Below are 27,622 nucleotides of genomic sequence, written 5' to 3' on the forward strand. Positions count from 1 at the left end.
TGAGACTTGTTGTAACACTTGCATATCATTGCTCTTTTGTTGATTTTGATTGCTTACATTGTCCTCATTTGTAAGTCGCTTTGAATAAAAGCATCTGCTAAATGACTTAATGTAAATGTAATCTTTTAGGCCAATATTGCTGATATCGATAGTAACAAATGGAATTAAACATTTAACCAAACTGAAAATTTTTGTGAGGAAAAATGGATAAATAGCTATTTAAATATAGCCATTTCTTCTCATAAAAAAGGTTAAGAGAAATTGCTCTGATGCCATTTTTGTGAATTATGGGTTCTTCAGTGCTAAAAAGTTTCAACCAATGGCCAAGATAGCCCATCTATTACCAAATTACCTCAATAACAAAAACAGTGTTGGACCTAGCTGAACATTACAATCCTTTGACGCATGTCATGATGAAAAAATGTTGCATAAAATATCAGTTTGTAATAGGAGACCTATCCTCCTCAAGTAAAGGACTGACTATACAGTATCTCTCTACTAAGCGCAGGCAGTAAAGGTTATCTTATTAACTAGATAAAACCAACCACATCCAGGCTATTAATCAAGCTGACAAACTTTGCACTTGGTTAGCAACTACGCAACTGAATGGATAAATAATAACACTGATGTATTTTAGACATTCCATTTCATTTTATCAGTGGCTCTGTTCCAAAACCTATTGAGCTGCCTTGATGTTTACTTCCTACATTTCAAGGCAACATCATAACGGTCATAAAACCTAATACTTGACTTGACATAACAAGCAACCCAACATATCACTCATTTAGTGATTTGTGCAGAAGACTGGACTCGTGATTGAATCCAATGGTGCATGGTGTTAGCATCCTTTTTTTACTGATTTAACATTTTTGAGGTCTGACTGAAATTTAATAAAAAAAATTGAAATATACAATTGACATTTCTCTTGCATTGTTGGACATCTTAGATGTAGTTTTTCACAGAGCTCAGCGCAATGCATTTTGGGATCCTCCATGAAGGATATGTGAGATGTTGGCCTTGAAAAAATATCTCTTAGGAGGCATCAAAATTACAATACCCACAGCAGGTCATATCTGTATTTTATAAAGGTGTCACCTGAAGTACAGCGTAATTGCTCAGCACAGAGCAGTGCAGCGTAGAGGTGGATGCATCACTATGGGCCAGCTGACAGCCATCCAGACTCCAACTCCCATGATGCTCCAGCGCCTGTAAGCTCCAGTGGGCAGCAACAGGGTCATTTCCAGGTGATGTGTGTCGTAGTGACACAATAATGGGATCGGACTGATTCCACATGCTACAACCATCTGAAAAAGAAGGAGAGAGAGAGAAAGCAGGAAAGTTTACATCTGTGCTCTGGTAAAAGTTCTTTAGATTTACTGTTCTGATTTGAATATTTTATGAGTCCAAGGATGAATCCTGTTGGTCTTCTCCCAAAATGCCTTTACTACATCAGTATACAACCAGCTACTGAGAGCATTGTAAAAATTTGATGAATGTTTTTAATCCCTTGAATGTTCGAGCTGAAGGCAACCCACCAAGGTCAACGTAGATAACTGGAGTGTTGATGCCACGTCTGCGGGCAAGGTCCGAATGTCCTGTGAAATTGCTGGTAAATGGGAAGAATCTTCCATTGCGGAATGCCACAAACTGCAGCTTACAGTCAGGAGGAGCGTTCGGTGGAAAAAGAGACGCAGGGAGAGACACTGAAGCAAGAGCCACTGCATTCTAGAGAGAGAAACACAAGAAAAAATAAGGGCCAAACAAAAGCGGTATATTTAAGTGATTTTACCATGTCTAAATGGCTTGTTTTTACATGTATAAAACAGCAGTAGTAGCAATATGATACCAATGATTAAGACAATAAACAATTTTTAGGCAACACAAAAACACACTTTTCCCCCCGTAACACAAAAAGCTTCCCTTTGTGAAAAAGAAGCACACTTTAGCGTATTTTTAAAAGGAGTACTTATTATGGATACAATATACTTATACTTGAGTGCGAAATTAATGTAATGATTTCAGGCCCTAAACTGACCTAGTAAAAAAGTAATATATTTAAAATACATTTATTTCATAAAATAAATGCTTGGGACTTACTGATATAAAATTATTGCATGGGAATACCGATATAAAAATTATTACTTGGGACTTACTGATATAAAAATGATAATTAAACTTTATTTGGAGTACTACTTGTGCACAATGTACTTAATATTAAGCCTAAAATGTGTTTTAATGTCAGTACTGATGAGGATTGTATGATCTTTAGATAATATCAGTCTTTAAATGCAAGATATTTAAAGTGTACCTGAAGTATACTTGCAATAGTTCCACTTTAGCACATTTAAATGTACTTCAGTATATCTTTAGTTGGACTTCAGCACAACTTCCAAACAATTAAAGTGCATTAAGTACAAAATTAGTTGTTACAATTTAGCAGACTTTGTTTACCAGTTTAGTATACTAACAGTACAATTGCAGGGTATTTTGATTAAGTACATAAATATGTAAATGTATTTGTAGTATACTTAGCACAAAATAAATCTATTTCAAATACATTTCAGTATATTTACTTTTCACTAGGGTGCATCCCAATTGCAATTAGATAAAAATTATTTTTAATTTTAATTTATATGAATTGCAATGAGTTTAACCCCCCCCCCCCCCCACAATAATACCATATGTTTCCTAACAGACTTTTTAAAAGTGCATTTTGTGATGTCAAATGTAAAAAGTATGTGCATTTGAAATCATTTTTAATAATTGTTTGTTACTAAAGGACATGTAAAGTACTTCATTAATATTTTAAGTGTAGTGTGTGATTTGATTTAAAAACAATATATTATGATTGTGCTAAATTGCAATTTCATTTTTTAAATGTGTAGCTACAAATGCATTTAAATACATAACATACACGTTTCAATAGAAATGACACAAAAGTATGTTTTAAGCATTTTAGTTGACATAAATGCTTGTCAGTACATTCGGCAGTACACTTTAACCATATTTCAAAAACAACATAAGTAATAATAATGTATCACATATAACTTAAATCTTTAAGTTCTACTTAATTGGGTTAGTAAACACTTTTAAGCCCAATTGCATTCAATATAAATTTAAACTATAAAGATTTTTAATTTAATTGCAATGCACATGCAGTCAGCATTCAAATTACACGTAAGTGCATTCTTGTAAAGTATATTATTTCAGTAATAAATACTCTTTTAAAAAGAATGCTAAAGTGTACTTCTTTTTCACAAGGGGGAGCTTTAAATGCCTTACATATTAGTAATTTGCATCACACTTGACGAAAAAAAAACTGTTTTAAAAAAAACAAGACTCTAGCTGGAATGTCACTAACCAGTATGAAGGTATGCAGGACCCGTGTGATGTCATTAGTATAGAGGCACTGAGAGTAGTCTCCCTCCTCCCAGCGTCCAGAGCGGTCACAGTTACGTGACGCCTTCTTCTGCTCCACGCCGCCTCCTATAGTTAAGGAGGGATAGCGCAGCTGCAGACAGTGCTGGTAGGAGGTGATGCCAGCCAGAGTTCTAGGCCACCTGAGGCCAAAGAGGTTAAACAGATGACATAATGCCAGACTTTTCTAGATAAGCATTATTAAGCCTCAGGTGAAGCTGTAGAACAAGTCGCTTACCTGAACTCCCCTCTGTTGTTAGTCACTCTCTGCTCCGGACAGAAGGAGGCGCTGTTCTCCAGTACCACTATCTCCACACTGCGCGAGGCGTTCCCACGGCCTGTGGACACCACACACTCCCACTCACCACTCGCCTCGATGTGGACGTTTGACAGGATCAGCTCACTAAAAATGAACAGAACGCTATACCGGTAATGATTTTTCTGACTCAATAATGTTAACCTGGTCTTTCTATCCTTTTCAGGTCAGTGCCATGGCTCATTTTTTATATTTTCCCCCATTTTAATCCAATTTCTTTTGTTCACTTTATATCTCTTTTAAATCTCTTAGTCCATCTGTTTTATTTAGTCTCATTTCTTCTTTTCACCTCTTGTCGCTTGGACTTTTCTCTTCCCTTGCGCATACACTTTTTGCACAAAAATATTAAGCAGCACAACTGTTTTCAGCATTGATGATAAGAAATGTTTCTTGATCAGCAAATCAGCATATTAGAAGGATTTCTGAAGGATCATGTGACACTGAAGACTGGAGTAATGATGCTGAAAATTCAGCTTTGCATTATAGGAAAAAAATACATTTTAAAATAGAAAACAGTTATTTTAAATCACAATAATATTTCACAATATTACTGTATTTTTAATCAAATAAATGCCTTGGTGAAAAGAGACGTCTTTCAAAAAACATAAAACAATCGTAATTATTCAAGACCAGCAGTGTACAATATAGGGGTGTCCCCGACTAAGGATTTTCATAGTCGAATCGGAATTTTCGAATCTTGCCAATATTCGACTGATAGTCGAATCATATGTTTTGGGGGCGGGGCAAAATACATTACCAAGAGTCAAGTCAGACATTCGACAGTCATAATTACGTTAACACACAGGGGAAATGTGTAACAGACGCCTCGCAGATACAAACGGGGTAAATAATGCTTTATGTTTTGATTAAAAGATAGTTAACATTAAACGTCAGCGAAACCCTAAGAATTCACACCATTTTTTACAATATTGCTCTCATTATCACGTATATGACAGTAGTTATTAATGTTCTGCATTCCTGTTTTGAGCCGCACATGCTGAAGATGACCAGTAGAATGAAGCAGCAGGTTTTTAATTAATGAGATTTAACTCATCATTTATCTCATATAGAATACGCTTCGTTATTTACTCAACTGTATAGGCTGTATACTAACTTATTGGGAGAAAACCGGTAGTTCTATGGGGCTTCCATATTAAACTGATCAAAAGTGACAGTATGTTACGAAAGATTTCTATTTCAAATTGATGCTTTTCTTTTAAACTTTCAAATTCATCAAAGAATCCTGAAAAAAATAAAAGTATCACATTTTTTCTCATGATTTCTGAAGGATCATGTGACACTGAAGACTGGAGTAATGGCTGCTGAAAATTCAGCTTTGCATCAAAGGAATAAGTTACATTTTAAAATATATTCAAAGAATTTTTTTTTTTAAATAGTCATAATATTATACAATATTACTGTTTTGATCAAATTAATGCAGCCTTGGTGAGTACACTCTTAAAAATAAAGGTGCTTCACGATGCCATAGAAGAACTTTTTTGTCTAAATGGTTCCATAAAGAACCTTTAACATCTGAAGAACCTTTCTGTTTCACAAAAGGTTCTTTGTGGCGAAAAAAGGTTCTTCAGATCATAAAAATCTCGTAAGAAAGAGATGGTTCTTTAAAGAACCTTTGACTGAATGGTTCTTTGTGGAACCAAAAATGGTTCTTCTATGGCATCGCTTGAAGAACCTTTTGAAGCACCTTTATTTTTAAGAGTGTATGAGATTTTTGTTAACTCCAGACTTCAGAACAGCACTGTACGTCATGAGTTTTTGAAATATTTGCATTAAAATTTAACAATATCTGTGAAGTGCAGATATAGATTATTTTGCTTGTGTATTCTAACAAGGTCTCCTGCTGTTCTTATTCTGGCCCTTTGTGTTGTGGGCATTATGTGTAAGGAGATTAGGCCTTCAATTTTCCATGGATCAGAAATGATTTCTGTGTTTTCATCTGTTTTCATCTTTAGTCCTAATAGACTGCATTGCTAGACATCTCTTTTGTTAATAACTGATGCAAATTCAATCGTATTCTCTGTCGCACACAAGTAGCAGGAGGTGTAAGAAAGCTCTTTGTGTGTTTTGTTGCCGTGTAATCATTCAAAATCAGCTTTTCTTGTGAAACAGCCTGGGTGAATCAGTCCCTTGTCGAGGACTGAGGATATGTATTCACAACTGCAAACCCACAGAGGGATCTTTCCTAGTCGGTCACAGCTATGTGCTTCTGGCCAACATAAATATGTTTAAGGGCAGCAGAGGAAGAGATGGCGAAATGAGCTGATATTAAAACAGTAACAGGAGCCCCGGTTTGAGGCCCAAGACTCTGAAAAATGCAGTGCATGTCTACCAGAAAGATGAGTTGAGGTTTAACAGAAAGTCACTGAGAAATTCAGTCAGACCCCTGTGGCAAAAGTCAGAGAAATAGGGAATTGTTCAGCAAATATACTTGATCTTAGCTGGCTAAAACACAAGGTTTGACTAACACTGCAATTCAGCCAAAATACCAAAACTGATCAAAGACTAAGAAGTTGTTGTCACTGATAAATTATGCAAGTTTCAATACTGAATACTTTTGTTTCGGGAAGTTGCCACAAGGGCTACATCATAATAAGGGTTTGAGTCAAAAGTCCAATAAAACCCTTATTATAATAATAATAATCAGTATTATTATTATTATTAATAATAATAAAAACCATAAAGAATAATTGTTAATGTTACAATAAATAATGTGATGATAATAATAATAATGTATGTCCTTCACAGTCAAATTAAAATAGTCATATTCAAATTGTCACATGTAAATAAAATATTTTTATAGATTTATTTTGTTTAAAACAAAGCTATAGCTGAATTAAAAAATAATAATTTTCAATACTAGAAATTTCATCAGGAAGTTGCCACAAGGACTATATTAACTATAAGTTTAAGTCTAATAAAATCCTCTTAATAATAATAATAATATTTTTTTTTTCTGTCCAAAACAATGGTTTACTTCCCCCCTATCCTATACACTAAAATATATATAGAGCATGTGTTTATAAGTAAATATGTTGGCGTAAATTCCATTCAGATGTGCAAACTGTATGTAAATAATTGAACATGATATTGTATAAGATTGATAGTGATTTTGCTCACCACAGCTGAGGTCAGTCTCTCTCAGGAGACGCAGGGGTTTGTTTTGAAGTCTTCTGGGATACGCACACAGTGTTTCGTCCCCAAGCCGAGCAGAACTGCTGTGGAAAAAGCCTGGGACCCAGCGCAGACCGCAGTCACATGACAGGAACTCAGAATGAAAGTTCCTAATGAGCACACAATTGGAGGTAAGAATTAGATAAAGCTTCTTGTTCAGAAGAAGACTGTCCATTTATTTGTGTAATTAAACACATTTAGTATTTCCTAAACCTCAACGGAATGAATTAAGAAACTGTACTTGTCATTTAATACAAAGACATTTACACATTTTAAGTGACTTTTTAGGTCTACTTTTTGTCATGTTAAAGAGTTAATCATGAGCCTAATGGTGACAGGAACTGGGTGAGATCAGAAATATTCACCAAAGCTGCATTACAGGGTTATCCTGTCATACTTGATAAAGAATAGGTTTCATTTAATAGCAGTTAAACCATTTCTAGGAAATATAGTTGTGGCTTATAGACAGATATCTTAGTTTTGTTCATTGTAAAATTATCAAAAAATCACTGACAAATTGGCATGCTAGAAATCCCAGGATTACATCTCTTTCTGTACAAAAAATGAGCATGTGCACCATGAGAACATTCACTTTAACTCACAGCAGCTTTAGAGAGTGTAACTCCATAAACAAATGTGGATCCAGAGAGGAAAAGATGTTTCCAGAGATGTTTCTATAATATAAGAACACAAATGAAACATTTTGCAATTCTTAAATATGACAAGAACATTATCAAATGCATCATTTGCAACAGATGCTGTGTGTATCCTTATCAAACATATGTTACTCTGTATGGCGCAGCAACACTTTCAAGAGCGCTACTGATCTTCTGTGTTTTTGTATTCCAATAAATATATGTTTCAGAAATAATGACTTACAATTTTGTGAGGTTGGTAAGTCCCTGGAACACTTCTGAGGTCAGGCAGCCAATTCGGTTACTGGATAGGTCACTGTACAGATTACAGTAAATCAGATGCATTGTTATTCTGTGTTCCAGTTTTAGCAAGCATATGGATCTGTGCTTCAGAACTTAGGAAAATACTTCATCATGCAGCAATCATTATACAGTGATCAATGATTCACACTTTGAAACTGTAGCTTTTTAAACTACTTTAGTTCAATTACAGTCAAGGTACTATACACCACAGGCTATACATATATGTTATGCTCACCAAGGCTATATTTATTGGCTGAAAAATACAGTAAAACCAGTAATATTGCAAAATATTATTAAAATGTAAAATAACTGTAAATAAACTTTTTATGTAAATAAAAAATTCTTTTAATATATTTAAAAATGTAATTTATTCCTGTGATTCAAAACTGATTTTTCAGCATCATTACTCCAGTCTTCAGTGTCACGTGATCCTTCAGAAATCATTCTAATATACTGATTTGCTGATCAAAAAACATTTCCTATTATTATCAATGCTGAAAATCATCTTCGCTCGCTAAATATAGCCTTGGTGAGCATAAGACACTTAATTTATTCTACATTTTGACTGGTATTATGACTGACTGACTGATTTAATTTACAAAACTCAATTTGTTTCAATGTGTGGAAGAGTAGAAAAAGTACTATAACAGGTACTATAACATGCTCCACTATCAATTCATGTGTTTTATTTAAATTAATTGTTATGTGAAACCAAATTCACTTCCTTCTGCTTAAAAAGTACATTTGAACTGTTAAAAATAAATGTTGTTAATGAAAACACATTCATGCTTTAATTGCAGATTAAGTGTCTACATGTTTTGAAGCAACTGTACATGTTGGAAAAATTTGTTTTGATTTAAAGGAAAAAATACTTTGCATTATGAACAACTGAGCTACTGTCACACTACTGAAAAATGCAGTTAAGTTAGTAGAATCGCTACATTTAGTTAAGTACTTATTAGTGCTGCCAAACGATTAATCGCGATTAATCGTATCCACAATAAAAGTTTTTGTTTACATGATATATATATATATATATGTGTGTATGTGTACTGTGTATATTTATTATGTATTTATAAATACACACACATGCATGTATACAGTATATTTAAGAAAAATATGTTATGTTTATATATCAAATATATGTATATATAATATAAGATTATAAATATATAAATGTATATCCATGTAAATATTTTCAAAATATATACTGTATGTGTGTGTATTTATATATAAAAATAAATATACACAGTACACACACATATATTATGTAAACAAAAACTTTTATTTTAGATGCGATTAATCGCGATTAATCGTTTGACAGCACTAGTACTTATATAAATATATGTTTTATTTCAATGTCCCAGCCCAGTATTACATTTGCCCCAAATCACACTCTATGAATTGACACTCAGTTTGAAAAAAATAAAACTCTTTAATTAAGGGGCCGTTCACACGAAACACATATTTGCATCTAAAAATGCGAGACGCAGCGCTCAGGAATGTTTTTTTTTTAAATCGCAGTGCAGAATGCCTCCTCCACCATACTGCCGTCAAATAAAACAATTGCAATTCCAAAATGCTACTGTAAACAAAAATTCACAACGCGTGCCCCACCTTCAGGGTTTTCTGATTGGTTCACGGTTCTGGAACTGACATTGATGAGCGGAAATTCTTTTAACTTGACACTCTTTAAAAGTCTTAAAAACGCAGGGCTCATGTGCGAGACGCTGCAAAAGATGCAAACACAACGGTCATACATGTCCATCTAGCGTGTGTTTTCATTGAAAAACAATGGAAAAGTAGTGCATTGGAATGGAAAATCGTGTGAACGGCCCCTAACAGTTAAACAGTTTTGCAAGTGAAAGTTAACCGGTGTCCTGTTATAATAACTGATTATGATTTTAAGGTGTACTTACAGTTTTCGAAGAGCTGTGAGACCCAGAAAGGCTCCAGGCATGATGGTGCTGATCAAGTTATTCCTGAGATCCCTGAGAAACAGACAAACACAGAGACCTTTGAGCAGATCGACTTACATGTACTCTAACTGATATATTTGAGTAGATTTCCCATGGATTACACTCTTCTGTGTTAGTTTAAAAAGCAACCCTTGTTTCTACATTTGAGCAATAAATGCTATTTTTGCCTTCGTTTACTGTACTTAATATACTAAAACAGATGAATACATATGTACATGTGCTTCGAAAGAAAAGAAAGTTACATGTCTGTGTATGCTGACCATTACTGGAGTCCAAAAACAACCAGTTCATATCAGCATAAAATAACATGAAATAAAATATGGAACACATTTTATACGCCTTTGACCACAAGACCCTTTCCCTGCCTTCAACATAGTTTACTTTGTCCTGTCTCTGTTCGAGAAAGAAAGAGATTTCCTGCATTTTTTGAACCATACCTCAAACCACACCTGGTCTCAAAATGGAGGCAGATCCCCCAAGCAGAGAAAACAGACACACATCACAGGAGAAAGTGGAGATGCTCTCTTTAAACAGTGGAGGCGTTTAAAGTGATTCTTCCCACAGAGAAGTTACACCTTCACTAGTCAAACCGTAAATATTCATTTCCAGCTTTGAAGGTAGTGTTTCATGCTGCCTCTGTCCTGGTCCAGATCTCTGTGTTTGCTTTTGTCCATGTGTTAAAGCACTTAGCAGCATATTCGGTCATCAAAATATGGATTCATACGCTTAATACTGACGTTTGATTTTAAAATCATGTTTTTTTATTGGCCATGAGGGTATTTTGAGGATGATAAGGGTCGACTCAAGTTTCATAATAGCTCAACATTGTTTCAGCATCCTCAAAACAAGAGCACAGAATATTTTTTTAGAGATTACACCATCTTTAAAAGTTACATTAAAAACTGTGCATTAAGAAAATTAACAGGATCTATTTTAATTTCATGCAAACTTTAAATCAAAACATGTAAAATACTTATTCCCTGCAGTTCCCCATCACTGTTCTGAGATTTATTCATTGATTCTGATTACATTACATTAAGCTTAGACAGTACATTAGATTCAATACGTTTTACATAAAATATTTATATTTATTATAAAATATAGTGTGCTTTATACATATGCTAACATAAAAAAAAAATATATATATATAGCATGCAAACATAACAATATAATTATATGTAACATTTTATATATACACATTATATGCATATATTTTCATATGTATATGTATTATTATAATTTAGGTTGTAGCCTTTTTACTAAATGTGAAGAGTTTATTTGCAAAAAAACAGATAACTCAATTTGTCTAATTTTCAAAAATCATGTTTTTTATTATGTTAGCATGTTTTTATTGTGTTTTATTGTGTTAGTTAGCTGTATTTTTTTTGTTTTGTTATTTTTTAACCTAATCAAAATAATCCAACTGCAGTTTGATTGAGATTAATTGGAATGCACAATGAAAACAAACTCTTCATGTACTGAATTGATTATGTGGCTAATATTGAACCAAAACAAACAATCCACCAATCAATCATCCTCTCTTTCCTAATGTCCTTCATCCATGAAGCTCTATCATAACTACAGCAAACAATGCCGCAGCATGATATCATGTGCTGAATATAAACATGAACATTACACAGCTTGATAACAGATATGCTGTATATATTTGCAGGGAACCAAGACATTAACACCGGCTTGACAGAATGGCCTGTCACATCTGTATGGCCTACTGAGTGCTGCATGATTGACACATTAATAGCTATCAGAGCCAATATACGGAGAGAAGCGGAGGGGAAGAAGATGAGAAAGTGACTGCAGGAGAAAGTTACGCGCCATTAAATACACACGCTTGAATTCCTGTGACTACAAAAGAATGCGACAGCAGTGTAAATAGGACATGTAGTCTATGAATGTGAATTGTTGAATGAACCTCCTCACAAATGCGTGTGTGTGCAAGTAGCAGTGCTCTTGGACGGGGAACAATAGCTGTTTCCTGGCTAGCGTGTCCTAACCCTCATTAGCACTGTGATGAAAAGAGAGACTCTACCCACTGTTTCCTCACACATACACCGCTAGAGTAAAGGTCGGAGCAAAGTGTGCTCTCTGTGTGTGAAGATCAACACAACGGCTCACAGACACTCTCTTATCGCTCAGATGGGGAATGTGGAACGGGGAGAGTTCTCTTCCTAAAGTCTGGAGCGCTCACACACACACACACACACACACACACACTGCAGAACCACAATGTCAGCACGGCTGGAGTGATTAAAGACTCATGAAATCTGAAGTTTTATGGCTCTTAATCTGTTTGTCAGTATGGCAGTATATTCCTAAAGCTTACAAAATGATCTTTTAGCACATTTATATATTATGTCTTTCTTTTCTAGATAAAAACATTGCTGACTCAGACATATTGTACACTTGTTTGATGTGTTGATTACAATACTAAAGAACGTGACTATACTTTTTATTGTTAATTGTGAAAAAGAAGCTTAATTGCATTGGATGTGTACTTGTAGTGTACTTCAGATCTTAAAAGTGTATTTTAAAAAAACAGGTAATACAATACTGAAATAATTGTCACTTAGTACACTTTCATAATTATGTGTCTTAACACACTTAAAAATGTTCACATTGTAATAACATCAAATTTAATATTTTTATCAAAATACATTATAAATCATTGTTTTAGTCATCTTTCTTTTCGATTTAATTTGAAAATAAGTGCACTTATTTTGATGTGTTGACTACCATAATAAAGAACTTGACTATAATTTTTATTGTTAAATGTGAAAAGGAAGTGTGCTTAATTGCATTAAATCTGAATTTTAAATTAAAAAAAAAACTGAACTTGCAGGTAATTATAAATCCTTGTTTTAATAACCTATGTTTTAAATAAGTGCAGTTATTTTGATGTGTTGACTAACATATAAAGCACACGCATAATTTTAGCGTTATTTGATATTACGTTTAAACGTAATATATTTTAACATATACATATATACAAATTCATCATTACAAATGTGTAATTACAAATATATTTAATATATACAATATAAATTACACTGAAGTATATTTTAGTTTACCATAAATGCTGGTCATTTGAACCATATTTCAAAGACAGTAGAAGTAATCATGAAATTACATATAAAGATTTACTTAAATCCAACTTAAGTGGTTTAAATATACCCTGAAGTTTAGCTGACTGCATTTAATTATACATTTTAAATTACAATACAATTTCTTTTGATTGTAAATAACGTCCAATTATGTGCAATTCAAGTATATTCACACTTAAGTATATTCTTATGTACTTGTTTCACAGCATGTTCATGTCTTTGAAGTAAACTAAATGCTATTGGCTCTGTATAAAAAAGGCAAAATCTATTGGATACATCCAGGCCCAACTTCCTGTTTCAACAGGAAATGCGTCCACACAAGACAGAAAACTGCACTCATTAAGTGCTTTCACAGGGTCTTTAAAACTCTGGAGCAGTTGCACACACAGTTGGGATCCACGAAACTTTGGGAACTTCACAAAAGGATTTATAAAGAATGATTTTTGATCCGTGTCTTTAAATCACTTACAATCCAAGCCAAAGTCTGCTGAATAATTTCCCCAGCACAGGGTTTATGATTTTCTTAGTAAGACCTTATGTAAGAACATGATGATAGGTATTCAAACATGCAGATGTTTGGACGGGAAAGCCATGACACACTTCAATCACTGACCTGAGACAGCATTTTGTAGTATTTGAACTCTTGATGGAGATTTGGGGTTTATATGGGACACTGTCCTACCAGCTGTGATGCATTGAGTTATAATACCTAAAATGTATAAAAATTAAAGGAAAAAAAAGACAAGACCGTGCATTTTCTTTTATAAAGGAATGAACTGCTCATCCCATTAAGCACTGCAAGTTTATTTCAAAATATGCAAAAACAAATTGTACAAAAGTATAAGTAGCAGCTTTAGTTCACATGGTAATGGTGACTTCAATGACAGGATTTTGACTTTTGCAGATTTTTTGAAGTTGAAATTACACTAATTTGTGGCTTCACTTAACAACCTCAGAGCTCAAGGTTGATGTCTTGAAATGTTTATGAATCAATTGCTAAACAATAATTTAACTGTATTTTTTACTTCTGGATCCAGATTGTTAAACTCGATGTGCTCTATTTAGAATTTCGGCAAATGAGATTTAATGTAATTGATCAACCTTTGGTGAGTAACTGTAAACTGTTATTTTAAAAAGAAACTGCAACATAACATGGCTTAAGGCAAATTGCTAGAATGATACTTTGACTTAAAAAATAAATAAATAAACAAACAAACAAATAAATAAATTTTGCCTCAGTGGAAATTTTTTTTTTCTAACATGTGGTGTCAAATATTCCTCACATTAAGCCACCAAAACAACAATATTACCGTATTGGCCCGAATATAAGACAACCCTGATTATAAGACGACCCCCCTTTTTCCAGATGTACCTTTTGGAAAAAGGCTTTTTAAAAACCAAATCTTGTTTTTTCTCAGTAAAACACATTTTGTCTTCAATTATTTTCATATTGCATATTTTTCTTATTTTATTTTTTGTTTTGAAAGTATGGTAAAAACTGGTCAAATGTACCAACAATCACATATATTTCATAGCTCACTCGTTTTATGCATATTTGGCGCCACCTATTGTTGTGTGTGTATTATTGACATGTCAAAGTCTAGACCCTGAATATAAGATGACCGCGTTTTCTCAGATGTATTTCCAAGAAAAAAACATTGTCTTATATTCGGGTCAATACGGTAATAATAATAATAATAAACTGTGGGTCTTCTTCAGATTTTTTTGGACAGGTGCACGTTGAGAGCAGAGACTGGCATGAATATGATGATGACTTGTGCTGTTTTTCATAACCACATAAGATGAAACATATTCTAATTTCTCCATTTCTAATATGAAGTTATATAGTTCATTACAGTTTATGTAGCCCTGTTGCCAGGCAATATATGGTGAGGTGTGTTGCTTCGTAGATTTAGGTGCAAATAGCCGAAGCCATTTTGGTTCCGCATGTCATTTCCTGTCCCTGCACAGAGGTTGTTTCTCATTTATTTTTACGGTTTCCTTTCTCTCTCTATTTTTTTTTAAACACTGTTTTTCCCGTAACGCTGGAGTCCTGAGAGGGGGGAGCAGACGTGACCCCGTGTAATGGCCCCTAACACACACATCGGACATGCTACACAATGGGGTCCTTATAACGCTGCCTTGAAATTTACATTGACCCACTCCTACCCAAACAGGAAATCTGGATCTGCCTGCTTCTTATTTTTCCAACTCATTTCCTGCTTTTCCTCTCCTTCCTCAGATTATTGGAATAGTTTTCCTCTATCCCATCTATCCAGTCAAAGGCAATATTTCACTTTTATTTGTACTGAAATTATTGCAAATGATCATCCATTTGAAACCCAAGAACACATGAGGAATATAATCTGAGCATATGTGTAAAATGTCAATGTCATCATTTTAATAATCAGATAAATTGAACCAATGTATTCATATCTAGTTCAAGACTGGCCAGTTTAGACTGAAATATCTAACATATTTTAAGAGCTTGAATTAAATACACATGTAATGTAATGTGAAGTCCAGACAATTTTTTCAGTAAACTCATGAAGAAGTGCACTTTTAAAGAGTTGATTTTCTGTGGTTAATGTTGATTATAAATTTGTTCAATGGCAGAAGGAAGGCTCTATGCCAAGATAAACGTTGGGACCGGAATTGTGGAAAATTACTCAGCCTTGTGCTTGGAGCGTGTGCACTTCCAGAAATAAATTAGGTACATGTATTAAAAAATGACCATTTATGCTTTTGGAATGTTGCTTCAGTTGCACTTTGGAAGGAGGTTTGCTGTCAAATCATTTGAAAGGACCCAAATGTAGACGAAAACTAATGCTACAGTCGAGTTTTACTTCATATCCTTATCAAATGATCTAAGCATGTGTATTTCCTCTGTTAGCCACAGACTGACCAGAATAGTGTTTATATATATATATATATATATATATATATATTAGTGGTCGACCGATATATCGGCTGATATTTGGCATTTTTTCAAATATCGGCATCGGCCGATAAGGTTTGCAATTTGGCCGATGCATTTGATGCGGGACTTTTATTTTGATGGCGCTGAGAATGGCAGCACTTGAGCACACAGTGCTCACATTCTCCCTCTTGTTCACTGTTGTCTGTCTAATAATCAAATAGAACGGTTAAACAAAGGAATTAAAAGGTATATAAAAAGTATTATTACGATTGCTTTTATATTATTAGTAATAGAAAGGCAAACATTATAATACTTTCTTGTTTGCCGTCAGCATTCAGCAAATATGCATTTATATCATTTAAACAAATCTTTGAATGTCTAATTAGCAGTTAATTTCACAAACTTTGCAAACTTAGTTGGATCCAGCTGTGAGATCTTGTGAAGTGTACATTTGTATATCCTGCATGATCGCGTGTTCTCTGTGTGACGGTCGGTCCGTGTGAATTGAATGCGGACAGGAGGAGAGTTCAGCTTCACTGGAGACCTACAGTCTATTCTGGAGACGTGCGATCGAAAAACTTTAAACTCGTGATTTCAAATTATGCTGCGCTTTATGCATTTGCCCACTGTCATATTCATGTAATTTCCACTGTGTGCTGTATGTAAAATGATTGTTACCTTGGCTTTATTTGAAAAAAATATAATTCCCAATGCACACAAACTTCCCAGAATACTGAGTGCCCTGTTGGTTACAGTGTTTACTTTCCTTTTTAATTATATTTTTATTAAATATTAATTTATTTGTGATATACTTTGTCATCTAAAGTATAAGTATGTTTATTTAACATAATCATTTTTTAATCCATTTTCAAATTATTTCAAATTTCTTAAATATCAATTAAAATAAATAAAATTATATCGGCTTTGTATCGCCCACCCTGCTTTCCAAGATATCGGCATCGGCTGTCAAAAAAACAATATCGGTCGACCACTAAAATATATATATATATACAGTATATATTACATTTACATTTAGACATTTAGCATATATACCTGTATATATATGTGCACATTCATTAATTTAGCAGACTTTTTATCCGAAACAACTTAAAAATGAGGAATACAACAAGCAACATACAGTATACAGTTGTGGTCGTGAACTTTACATACACTGTGCAGAATGTTAATTATTTTACCAAAATAATAGGGATCATACAAAAAGAAAATGAACTGGATTTTTACTTAGGCAACCTAACTCTTGAACACAATTACAGAAATTCTGCAGCAATTTGCATTAGTCCAACTATTAATATGTTGGAAAAAACACAATTATCAATCAAAAGTCCTGCACGTTGGGCCGGCACACAGTACTTTAAGAGTAGAGCACTGAAGCACTGTCACTAGGCCAGCAAGAGTACAAAGAAACAGCTGTCTGACAGCACAGAGCACAATATGAGTGAATGAACACAGGACAATGACAGGCTATGTGTGAACACTGCTGCATGTGGGTGGACTTTGAGATCCAGTCAGTCTGGGCTTTAGGAGGGCAAAATGAAAAGGATTTCTTGTGGACGTGAAAGAAGGAAACACAGAGAACAAATACAGAAAGTTGTAAATTCAGTTCAGCTGTGCATTTCACAGACACGGTAAAAATGTCCTCTCAAAACTACCTTCATCTGCTCTTTCAGCGATTTCTCAGTGTGAATGTACGCTCTGTCACTCCATCCTGCTTTTGCGTTTTGTGAAAAGCCCAGACGCTATCGGGTCCCGCTAGCAACATAAACACACCCACACTAGCACACATACACACACTCACAAACACACCCCTTGCCTTGAGTTTATCTAATAGTCACATCTGGAGTCTATCAACTCTAGCGGTCTGCCCCCCTTCTTCCTCACACACTCCTCTGGTCCTGCTCTGTCCCGTTCTTTTAACACTTTCTTCACCATGTCGCTACTAGATATGAAGCCTGAGACAACTCCAGCAACTGAATATTCAGTCCCTGCTGTTAGGCGTGTTCATTGGCTCAACATCTCAACAAGAACTCAAAATGAACTCTGGAAGAAGAACTTGGACAGCTGTTGTGCTGCTGAGGAGTTTGGAGGAGTATTTGTGTAAACAGTGAGGCCGAGGTAATCTAGTCCGGTCAAACCATGTCTAGTCAAACTTCTGTCAAACTTATATTATGATATTACAGCTGAAGTGTGCAATTTTTCTCAGTTTAAAGAATCATTCTTTTATTTCAGTTTGATATACAGGGACAAGATTTCTCTGAAAAGTGTAAAAACTGTGGCACTTTCTTTAGTTCAAACATTGTTCTGTTTGTTTGAGCATCCTGAACAGGATGCTCACCCCAATGGGGTGAGTTTGGGGGCGGGGCTTTCTGTTTGGCTGACCAGTGAAAGATGAGGGGAGAGTTCATGAAACAATCAAAACAATAATTTTTTTGCAAGTTGGTCAGCCACTTGTTGAAAGTAGTGCAGAAGAAATCGTTTCACAGAAAGTGATAATTGATCATTTTTACAAACATTGGACCTTTTTTGATGCAAAAAAACTTCATAAATTAACCTAAAGAAACAAAATATAAAAATGTGAAACTGCATTTCCTGGCTCATTTAGGAAACAGTCATAAAAGGGCTATTCTTTAAGAAAACTTAAAGGGTTAGTTCACCCAAAAATGAAAATTAGGCAGTGTTTTACTCACCCCCGATGCACCCTAGGTGTATATGACTTTCTTCTTTCAGACGAATCCAGTCGGAGTTACATTAAAAATTGTCTTTGATCTTTCAAGCTCTATCGTTGTACTCAGCGGGTGCTGTAGTGGTTCGGTTCAAAAGACGTGAAATAAAAAGCACCTTTCCATAAAAAAAAGTGTCTCACACGGCTCCGGGGGTTGAACATAGGCCTCCTGTAGCGAATCGATGCGTTTTTGTAAGAAAAATATCCATATTCAAAACGTAATAATCACTTTAATGTAGTTTGCGCCAACAGTCCTACACAGAAGCAGCTCTGGGAGGATGACGTATGAGGTTGCGCATGCGCGGGTGAGTCTCGTGAAAACCAACGTTTGTTTACAGGATCAAAAGAAGCAAAGTTTCCTTACTTTAGCAAAGTAAAACCAGTCTCCTCTTGGCTTATATCGAAATCCTCCGACATTCTTCTTTACAAATCCTCGTTTTGTACTTCTAATTAGTGACTTGAATAAAAAGTGTTTTATTTCGATCTCTCCGCGTGCATCACTTCTGAGCTGTGCATGCGCAAAGCTGACCTCATACGTAATTCCCCCGGAACTGCAACAGTGAGCGCAAGCTAGATTAAAGTGATTATTACGTTTTGAATATGGATATTTTTCTTACAAAAATGCATCGATTCGCTACAGGAGGCCTTTGTTCACCCCCCGGAGCCGTGTGAGACACTTTTTTTTATGGAAGGGTGCTTTTTATTTCAGGTCTTTTGAACCAAAGCACTGCAACACCCGCTGAGTGCAACGATAGAGCTTGAAAGATCAAAGACAATTTTTAATATAAATCCGACTGGATTTGTCTGAAAGAAGAAAGTCATATACACCTAGGATGCATCGGGGGTGAGTAAAACACAGCCTAATTTTCATTTTTGGATGAACTAACCCTTTAAGTGGTCTTTTATTTCAATTTTTTTTTATTTTAATATTATACTATCTGTAAGTAAATTTTTTTATTCTATTTTTAAGATCTGAAGAACTCTACAAGTGTACAATTAAGCACACTTTTTTCACAACCGTAGGTCCGATTATAAAAGTAAAATTGGTTGTGATCAAGGTTTGACTTTAAAATACATCACCGACAGAAATAACCATATTGTATGTGCTTAAGATTTATTTTTGTCTCGCTGAAATCTGTTTTATTTATTTCTTGTTTAAAGTATTATTCTCGAGTTAATCAATGCAGGATTGTTGGACTTTTAATCACATAAGAAGCTGATTGAATCCACATCTGTCTTTCTCTAGCTTTGTTTATTAGGGAAAGATGGTTAAATTCACTGCCACTGCCACTACCCTTCAGATTTTATGAGAGGGCCGTGAGCTTAGCAGTGACCAGCACACACACACACACACACACACACACACAAACACCACTCCCACTCTGGATAAGGTCATATCCTTACCTACATTGGAAACAATGTTAATCATAATTCCAAACACAACATAATGAACCCACATTAAATTAGAAGGAGAGGGTTGGGACACTCTCAGTAAACAAGTATATTTTCTTAACTTTGTATAGCAGGTTCTGCTTGCAAGAAATCTGTTCTCATTAAGGTAGCTTTCCATTGACAGCATTTTTAAGGAATAACACATCATCTTCTCACCGTCATGTTGCAAAAACACAAAAGTAGATATTTTCAAATAATCCTATTCATCTAATAATTGTGTAGATTTGCCTGTCTGTCTGTCTATCTATCTATCTATCTATCTACCATATCGCATCTGTTTGTCTGTCTGTCTATCGTATTTTGTCATATCTGTCTGTCTGTCTATCATATTGTGTCATATCTGTCTGTCTGTCTGTCTGTCTGTCTGTCTATCTATCTATCTATCTATCTATTTATATCGTATCGTATCTATCTATCTATTGTATTGTGTCATATCATCTATTTATCTACCATATCGCATCTGTTTGTCTGTCTGTCTATCGTATTGTGTCATATCTGTCTGTATCTATCTATCGAATATGTATTTTACGTTATAAAAGACAGAAAAGACACTACAGGGTCAATGTCTCTCTCCTTCTCTCCTCTCTTTATGAAAGCACATTTTTGCTCCTACTTTTTCCTCATCCTGTTCACTCTATCAGCTTGTAAATCTTCATTCTCTCTCTCTCTCATTATTCTCATTAGCTCTGCTCAAATCAGTGCTGGACAGGCCGCTGTGATCTGTTCACACACTCGTTATGGTCGCCGCTCGTTAGCAGGGGCCAGCCTCATTACAGGATGTGTGTGTGTATATGTCTATATGGCTGTGTGCCGTTTTAAGGGATGGCACTGGGTGGAAAATTTAATTTAGTAGATCAAGGGAAAAAAACGTGGGTTTGGCTGAGTGTGTGTATGTGGGTTCAGGTGAAAATTGCTCTTTTCATATAACATGCTTGCGAGTATGTGAAAGAAAGCCAAGACAACACAAAGACACACGCACACACACGCACACTAACATGTGGCCTTCACGACATCCTACAGCAGCCCACTGTGTTCTATAAGGGTATAAAACAAACATGGCTAAACATCGCTCTCGTTGGGTGGTTTGGCGAGCTATGAAGGACTTCTTTTCTTTGAGGAGGTCTGCTTTAATGAAAGGGAGGACTGTGTGAGGAGCTACCAGAGAACCAACGCCGGCCTCTCCTCCTGCCCTCTGGCACTACAGTAATACTGCTGTCCTTATAGAGGCATACTAAAGGAAATTCATTTCATAATGTCTAAGAGTGTGAAAACTCCAGAGAGAACATGCTAGTTGTGTCACACCTGTGGGATGTGCAGTTGAAGGTCAAGATGGCACATTATGATGACGGAGACTCAATAACAACGATAATAAATCTCTTTTCATTATTGTTAATTTACCTCAAGTTCAATTATAATGTTAATCAAGTTGCAGAATTGATATATAAATATGGTCGGTGCTAATATATCATAACTGTGACATATTCCAAATGACCTGTTTTTATAGCTTACTCAATGGTCAGAATAGATTGGGAAGGAGTTTAATAGATTAAAAGTTTGCGGTCAGCAAGAATGCATTAAATTTGTTTTTAAAATAAATCATTACTTTTATTCCGTAAGAATGCATTCAATTTGTTTAAAAGTGACATCAAAGACTTTTATGTTAGTACCATTTCAAATAAGTGTTGTTCTTTTAAATTTGTTTAAATTAATTCATATTAAATTAATTTATATTCATGAATGGATCATGAAAAAAAATGTATCAGCGTTTCCAAAAAAATATTAAGCAGCGCATCTATTTTCAACATAATGTACTGTATAATAATACTACATAATAATATATGATAATAACCAGAAATGTTTCTTGAGCAGCAAAACAGATCCTTCTATTTCTAATCATTCTAATTGTAGAATGATTTCTGAAAGACACTGAAGACTGGAGTAATGATGCTGAAAATTCAAAAATTGAATAAATAAAAAATTGCAAATTGTAATTTCACAATATTACTGTTTCATTTTTTATCAAATAAATGCAGCCTTGGCGAGAATAAGAGAATTATTAAAACAACAACAACAAAAAATCTTACTGACTCTAAAAATAAACTTAATAGCCAGTTATGATTATGCATTTTCAGTGTATAGAAAATGATAATAATGTTACTAACTAGAAAATGTATTATTTCTACCATATTTTAATAATAACAAAGATACAAATGTTTTTTTTGGAAAATTGGAAGTTTCTTCAAAATTCACTTGAGTTAAAAAATCTGCAGGTACATAATGGACAACCGAATAGGCAAAATCCTATTTAGAATGATCAATTCCATATAAAGCAATTTAAAGGCATATGAGAGAAATTATTCATCCCTGTTGTTTTACCATATACAATGTTTTATACAATATTAAAACAACAGTTGATACAGGACGTCATACGCTCTATGGAGAATGCATTTGTGCATGTGTTCTCCATCGGTTCACTAAGGTTTAACAAATAAAATCTGGCCTGTGACCTAAAATGAGTTTGACGCTTCCAAATTAAATGAAATAATCTGGAGGATTCTCTTCCATTATTTCACTCTGCTATATGTGATTTCACAGGAACACCCATCTTAAGAGTATATACATATAGGATACAGAGAAAAAGCAAGAGAAGGAGAAGACGGCTGTTTAGAGAATATTTAGAGCCTTGAAGTGACGCCAGAACAGTTTGAGAGAGATTTCCATAATAGGATGCACGTACAGCACACAACACATGGGATGAGAAAAACACAGCCAGACAAAAAGACAGAGTGCTGCAGTTTTCTTTCGTGTCATATCGATAACATATGTGTCATGATAAAGAATGCTTTAACATCACTTCAGTGAAATACTGCTTCGTTGATAACACACTCTTTGAACTGAGGGAGAGGGAAAAAAAGAATGTTACAGTAAATATGTCAGCAGTCAGATCTGTGATTGATATTAATATAATAACACTCCTAGACATGAATATGACACAGGCAGCAGTTTTTGGGCTATAGAGAGAGAGAAAATATCACCCTGTCCTGAGATGACTGCTGCACAGACCGCACAGATAAGATAAACTTCAGCAGCATGTTATGCTACACACACACACACACACACACACACACACTCACACACACACACACACACACACACACAAGCTGGAAACAATGAACAGAGATATGTGCGCACACACACTGAACCGTTGTATTAAAACAAGAATAAACAGTGTAACAATAGAGGAGTACACATACACACATCACACAGACCTGTCACTCCGCAGGAGGCTGAGGCCCAGGGCATGTTGGGAAATTTGTTTGTTATGAATGAATTATACAATAGTCTATAATCAGGTTCTTATGAGTAAAATAAACTGATTTAGTACTTTAAACTTTACATCCCTTGTGAAAAAGAAAGAGCACTTATTACGGAAATAAAGTGCAAACTGAATGTTAAGTTTTCGAAAATTAATCTGGCTGTGAAATAAAGTATTGTAGATTAAAAAAAATTAATAAATGCAATTTACCACATTAAAATGACTGCATACACCTTTCGAGTTCTCGGGTCAGTTTTGATCCGGTAAATATAAACATCATAACTTCATATTTTTTCAACTAAAACCATATTGTATCTGATCAGTAACATCTCATTAATGAGTTAACGTTTCAAAGTTTTAAATATTACCCTATCTAAAAAAAAATTTAAAATTAAACATTAATGACCATTTTTATTTTAATATATCATTATATGAAATTTGTAAGAACATAGAAACTGATAATTACCAGTATTTACAGTAACACTTTAGTTTAGGGACCAATTCTCACTATTAAGTAATTGCTTATTAGCATGCACATTACTTGCACATTGGCTGTTTATTAGTACTTATAAAGTACATATTAATGCCTTATTCTGCATGATTTAGATCCCTTAATTCAAAGACAAAAGTTATAGTTAATAGTGAGTTAATAGTGAGAACTGGACCTGAAAATAAAGTTTGACCGTATTGGAATGAATAGAATTTAATTACATTTCTACATCAGTTACATCAACTGCCAATTTTTTTTTTTACATTTTTAGAAATCTGCATTTTTTTTCTTCTAACAAATCAACATCAAAACTTTTTATCCTGTACTAAAAACTGTGGATTTTTTTTTTTAAATGTAAAACATTTCTGTACATCAAATACATTTCTGGGTGAAAACTGACCCAAATGCAAAAGTAGGGTTAAGTTTTAAAGGGGTCATATGACGCTATTTTAAAGATCATTATTTGGTGTATTTGGTGTAACAGAATATGTTGACATGCTTTAATGTTCAAAAAACACATTCTTTTTTAAATACTGTACATTATTGCAGGTCCTCTATGCCCTGCCTCTCTCAAACACGTTGTTTTCAACAAAGCTCCCTCCTTTGACAAGCGCAGTCTGCTCTGATTGGCCAGCTGACCCAGTGCATTGTGATTGGCCGAACACCACAAGCACGCGTCGGAAATGTAACGCCCCTTACCATAATCGCGAGCTTCAGCTTTCAAAGTAAATATCAAGACAGTAAATAATGTCGTTAGTTTTACCATCAGTTCAAGCCCGAAAGGGCAACAGAGTCGCGTGACCGACACAGTGATAATGCAGTACACAAGCCGCGGTTAAGGCAGCTGACGTGCTATGATTTCTGACAGACAGTTCACTCTCCTGTGATGTGACCCTGTTCCCCTCACACACACACACACACACGACGCGTTACTTTGCGCTGCGCAAAACTCCGCATTTGAACAGTCAATAGCAAATACTTAAACTAATAACTAAACATACTTACAGTCGCTGATTCAGAAGCGCCAGATTGTCATAGCAATGTCAGAATTTACCTTTTTTTTTTTTTTAGAAATAGCCTTTGTGCACAGCCAGCCTTGTACTCTTCTAGGTTAAAAAACTGTCATTCATAAAATGCGTTGCACAAATGCTGTTCTGTTGTAAATAAATCTTAACCAATGATTCCTAATTGCATCTACTTCCGGAAGGCCAAATAAAGTGCTTTTGCTTTCGCACTGAAATCCACAGTACTCCCTGACATGGGTTCATCAACACTACTGCTGTTCCTGAAACCATGCCTTCTTTCTTTGCGTGCACATTTTGGGTGGCATTATGCTAATATTTCCACATAGTGACATATATATGTGGGGGCGTGTTAGAACGAGCCATTTTAGGTAGGCGTGGTTGACTCTTAACTTTTATAAAGAATATCTCTTTGGGTTTGAGACTTTAGTCTTTGCAACTTTACAGATCTTCTTTATGCACCAAGAGCTTGTAACACTCCAAAGAGAAAGGAAAAATTTAAATCGCATCATATGACCCCTTTAAAGCACACGACAAGAGCACATTCAATACTATTAAGCACACTTTTTCCCACAATGGATAATGACATGATATATATTTATCTTATTTTGTCTCCTCTATTATCATGCTGCATTCCAATCAACTCTAAAAGTCAGGACTTACCACCTGGAAAAGTGCAATAAAATTCTATTGAGATCAGATTTGGAAATCAACTTGGAAAATCCAGTTTTTCTCAATCAGAAATGTGATTATTGTTGTGTGATGTCACACTAACATATGATAAGATCATTCAAAGACAGCAGAGTAAAACCCAGTAACTGAATTATTACGTTCATAATCATACACCTGAGAAACAAATGCTGTCACTGCATAACATTGTTTATACTCTGCAATTTGGTTGCTTGGAGACACATTTCCAAAGCAAAAGCTTGCACTGCAATTTGTTTCTTTATAAATCCTCTTCAGAATGTCTGGCAATGGAACATCTTTACAGAGGGAAGTCAGTGATATCTACGAGGAAAGAATATCCCACATCTGACGTCGATTGGAATGCAGCATTAGAACTGTAGTAGCCAAGGATATTTTGGGCTTCCTAAAAAGGAGTCCCAAAGAGCCGTAAAGCTACATGGTTTTCTTAACGTACCGTGCCATACCATTTTTGTGTAACTTTTATTACAGACCTACTGAATAAGGAATGTGTTTTCAGTTTTGTGGATACACATATTATAAGTACATGGTTCAAATGTGTGCGTACCTATTCCTTATTCACTTTTAACTTTCTATAGTAGTAGCTTTTTCTGGAAAAAGTGTCCTTCTCTCCTCTGATTAATTTCATTTGATCTTTTATGAACATATACATTTATACACTTGGAGGTCCTACAAACTCTACAAACCCTGAAAAGTGTATCATCCAACAAAATTATTCTTAAAATCCAAGGTTATCTTGACTTTAAGCCTTTTCAAATCTGTTTTCTCATTGTGTGCATTTCTCCAGATCACATCATAATCGTTTTATTTACTAGTGCTGTCAAACGATTAATCGCGATTAATCCCATCCAAAATAAGTTTTTGTTTACATAATATACATGTGTGTACTGTGTATATATATTTTTTGTTTATATAAATACACATACATGCATGTATATATTTAAGAAAAATATGTTATGCATATACATTACGTATATTTATATATAATATAAATTATATGAATATAAATATATACATGTAAATATTTTCAAAATATATACAGTATGAGTATGTATTTACATATACATAATAAATATACACAGTACACACACATATTATGTAGAAAAAAAGCACTATTATTTTTCTATATTATAGCACTATATTAGTATACTACTGTATATATTATAATTGTATACTATTACAAATACTTCCAAATAAATACATTTCTTCAACAATAGAAGTCACAAAAAAGGCCAATAATGAAATTGCATTACTGTAACAGTCCAAAATTGCCATGTTAATATAACCTTTTCAAAAAAAAAGTAAAAGTCTCAGTAAATCTTAGGAAACGATGATCTAGGAACAACAACATCTAATTTACTAACCAAAGATGAAGCAAAAAAAAAACGTCTCGGTTACGTATGTAACCCTCATTCCCTGAAGGAGGGAACGGAGATGTCACGTCGGAGGACCGACGAATTGGGATCTCGCTTAGAGGGACCAATCTACTTTGAGTGTAAACTAAATGAGCCAATGCACATTGGCATGCGATTATTGCATCCAGCTGCTGCTGATCACAGCGTGAGTATAAGTAGGCAGCAGGTGCAGCGCATATTCAGGTTTTCGCTGAGGAGCCGAGCCGGTGACCCGGCCGCTCAGCGGTGGTACAGGAGCTGTGGCGACGGGACGTGACGTCTCCGTTCCCTCCTTCAGGGAACGAGGGTTACATACGTAACCGAGACGTTCCCTTTCAGTCGGTCACTCTCGACGTCACGTCGGAGGACTGACGAATTGGGATCCTACCAAAGGCCACAGCTACCGTCCCTTCCAGTGTCCTGTGGAAGCCATCTACGCCCCTATTTTTTGGCGTAGGCCAGGGCCTGCACAAGAGGACCAGCTACTGCTACTATGGCACGACCCACTGAGTAGACTGGATAACACTGGGGAAACGCACCCGTTCTACTTGGAACAGGGACGTTACGGAAGCTCGAACCTTCCCGAAGGAGGTTTCGCAAGCAATACACATATGGACAT

General features: G+C 34.9%; 1 protein-coding gene across 1 annotated transcript in view; it reads right to left on the minus strand.

The window, feature by feature from the left end:
• Positions 1–27,622, minus strand: part of LOC107565116 (G-protein coupled receptor 124-like) — an 88,130-nt gene that overhangs the window by 7,534 nt on the left and 52,974 nt on the right. The window contains exons 3-10 of the mRNA XM_016250329.1: positions 9,783–9,854; positions 7,805–7,876; positions 7,528–7,599; positions 6,868–7,035; positions 3,656–3,820; positions 3,362–3,560; positions 1,536–1,725; positions 1,096–1,304 (exon numbers count right to left, since the gene is read on the minus strand). Coding sequence (XP_016105815.1) covers positions 1,096–1,304; positions 1,536–1,725; positions 3,362–3,560; positions 3,656–3,820; positions 6,868–7,035; positions 7,528–7,599; positions 7,805–7,876; positions 9,783–9,854 — 1,147 coding nt within the window. The remainder of the gene's footprint in view (positions 1–1,095; positions 1,305–1,535; positions 1,726–3,361; positions 3,561–3,655; positions 3,821–6,867; positions 7,036–7,527; positions 7,600–7,804; positions 7,877–9,782; positions 9,855–27,622) is intronic.

Source organism: Sinocyclocheilus grahami, unplaced genomic scaffold, assembly GCF_001515645.1.
Source record: "Sinocyclocheilus grahami isolate Dianchi unplaced genomic scaffold, SAMN03320097.WGS_v1.1 scaffold982.1, whole genome shotgun sequence".
Lineage (NCBI taxonomy): Eukaryota > Metazoa > Chordata > Actinopteri > Cypriniformes > Cyprinidae > Sinocyclocheilus > Sinocyclocheilus grahami.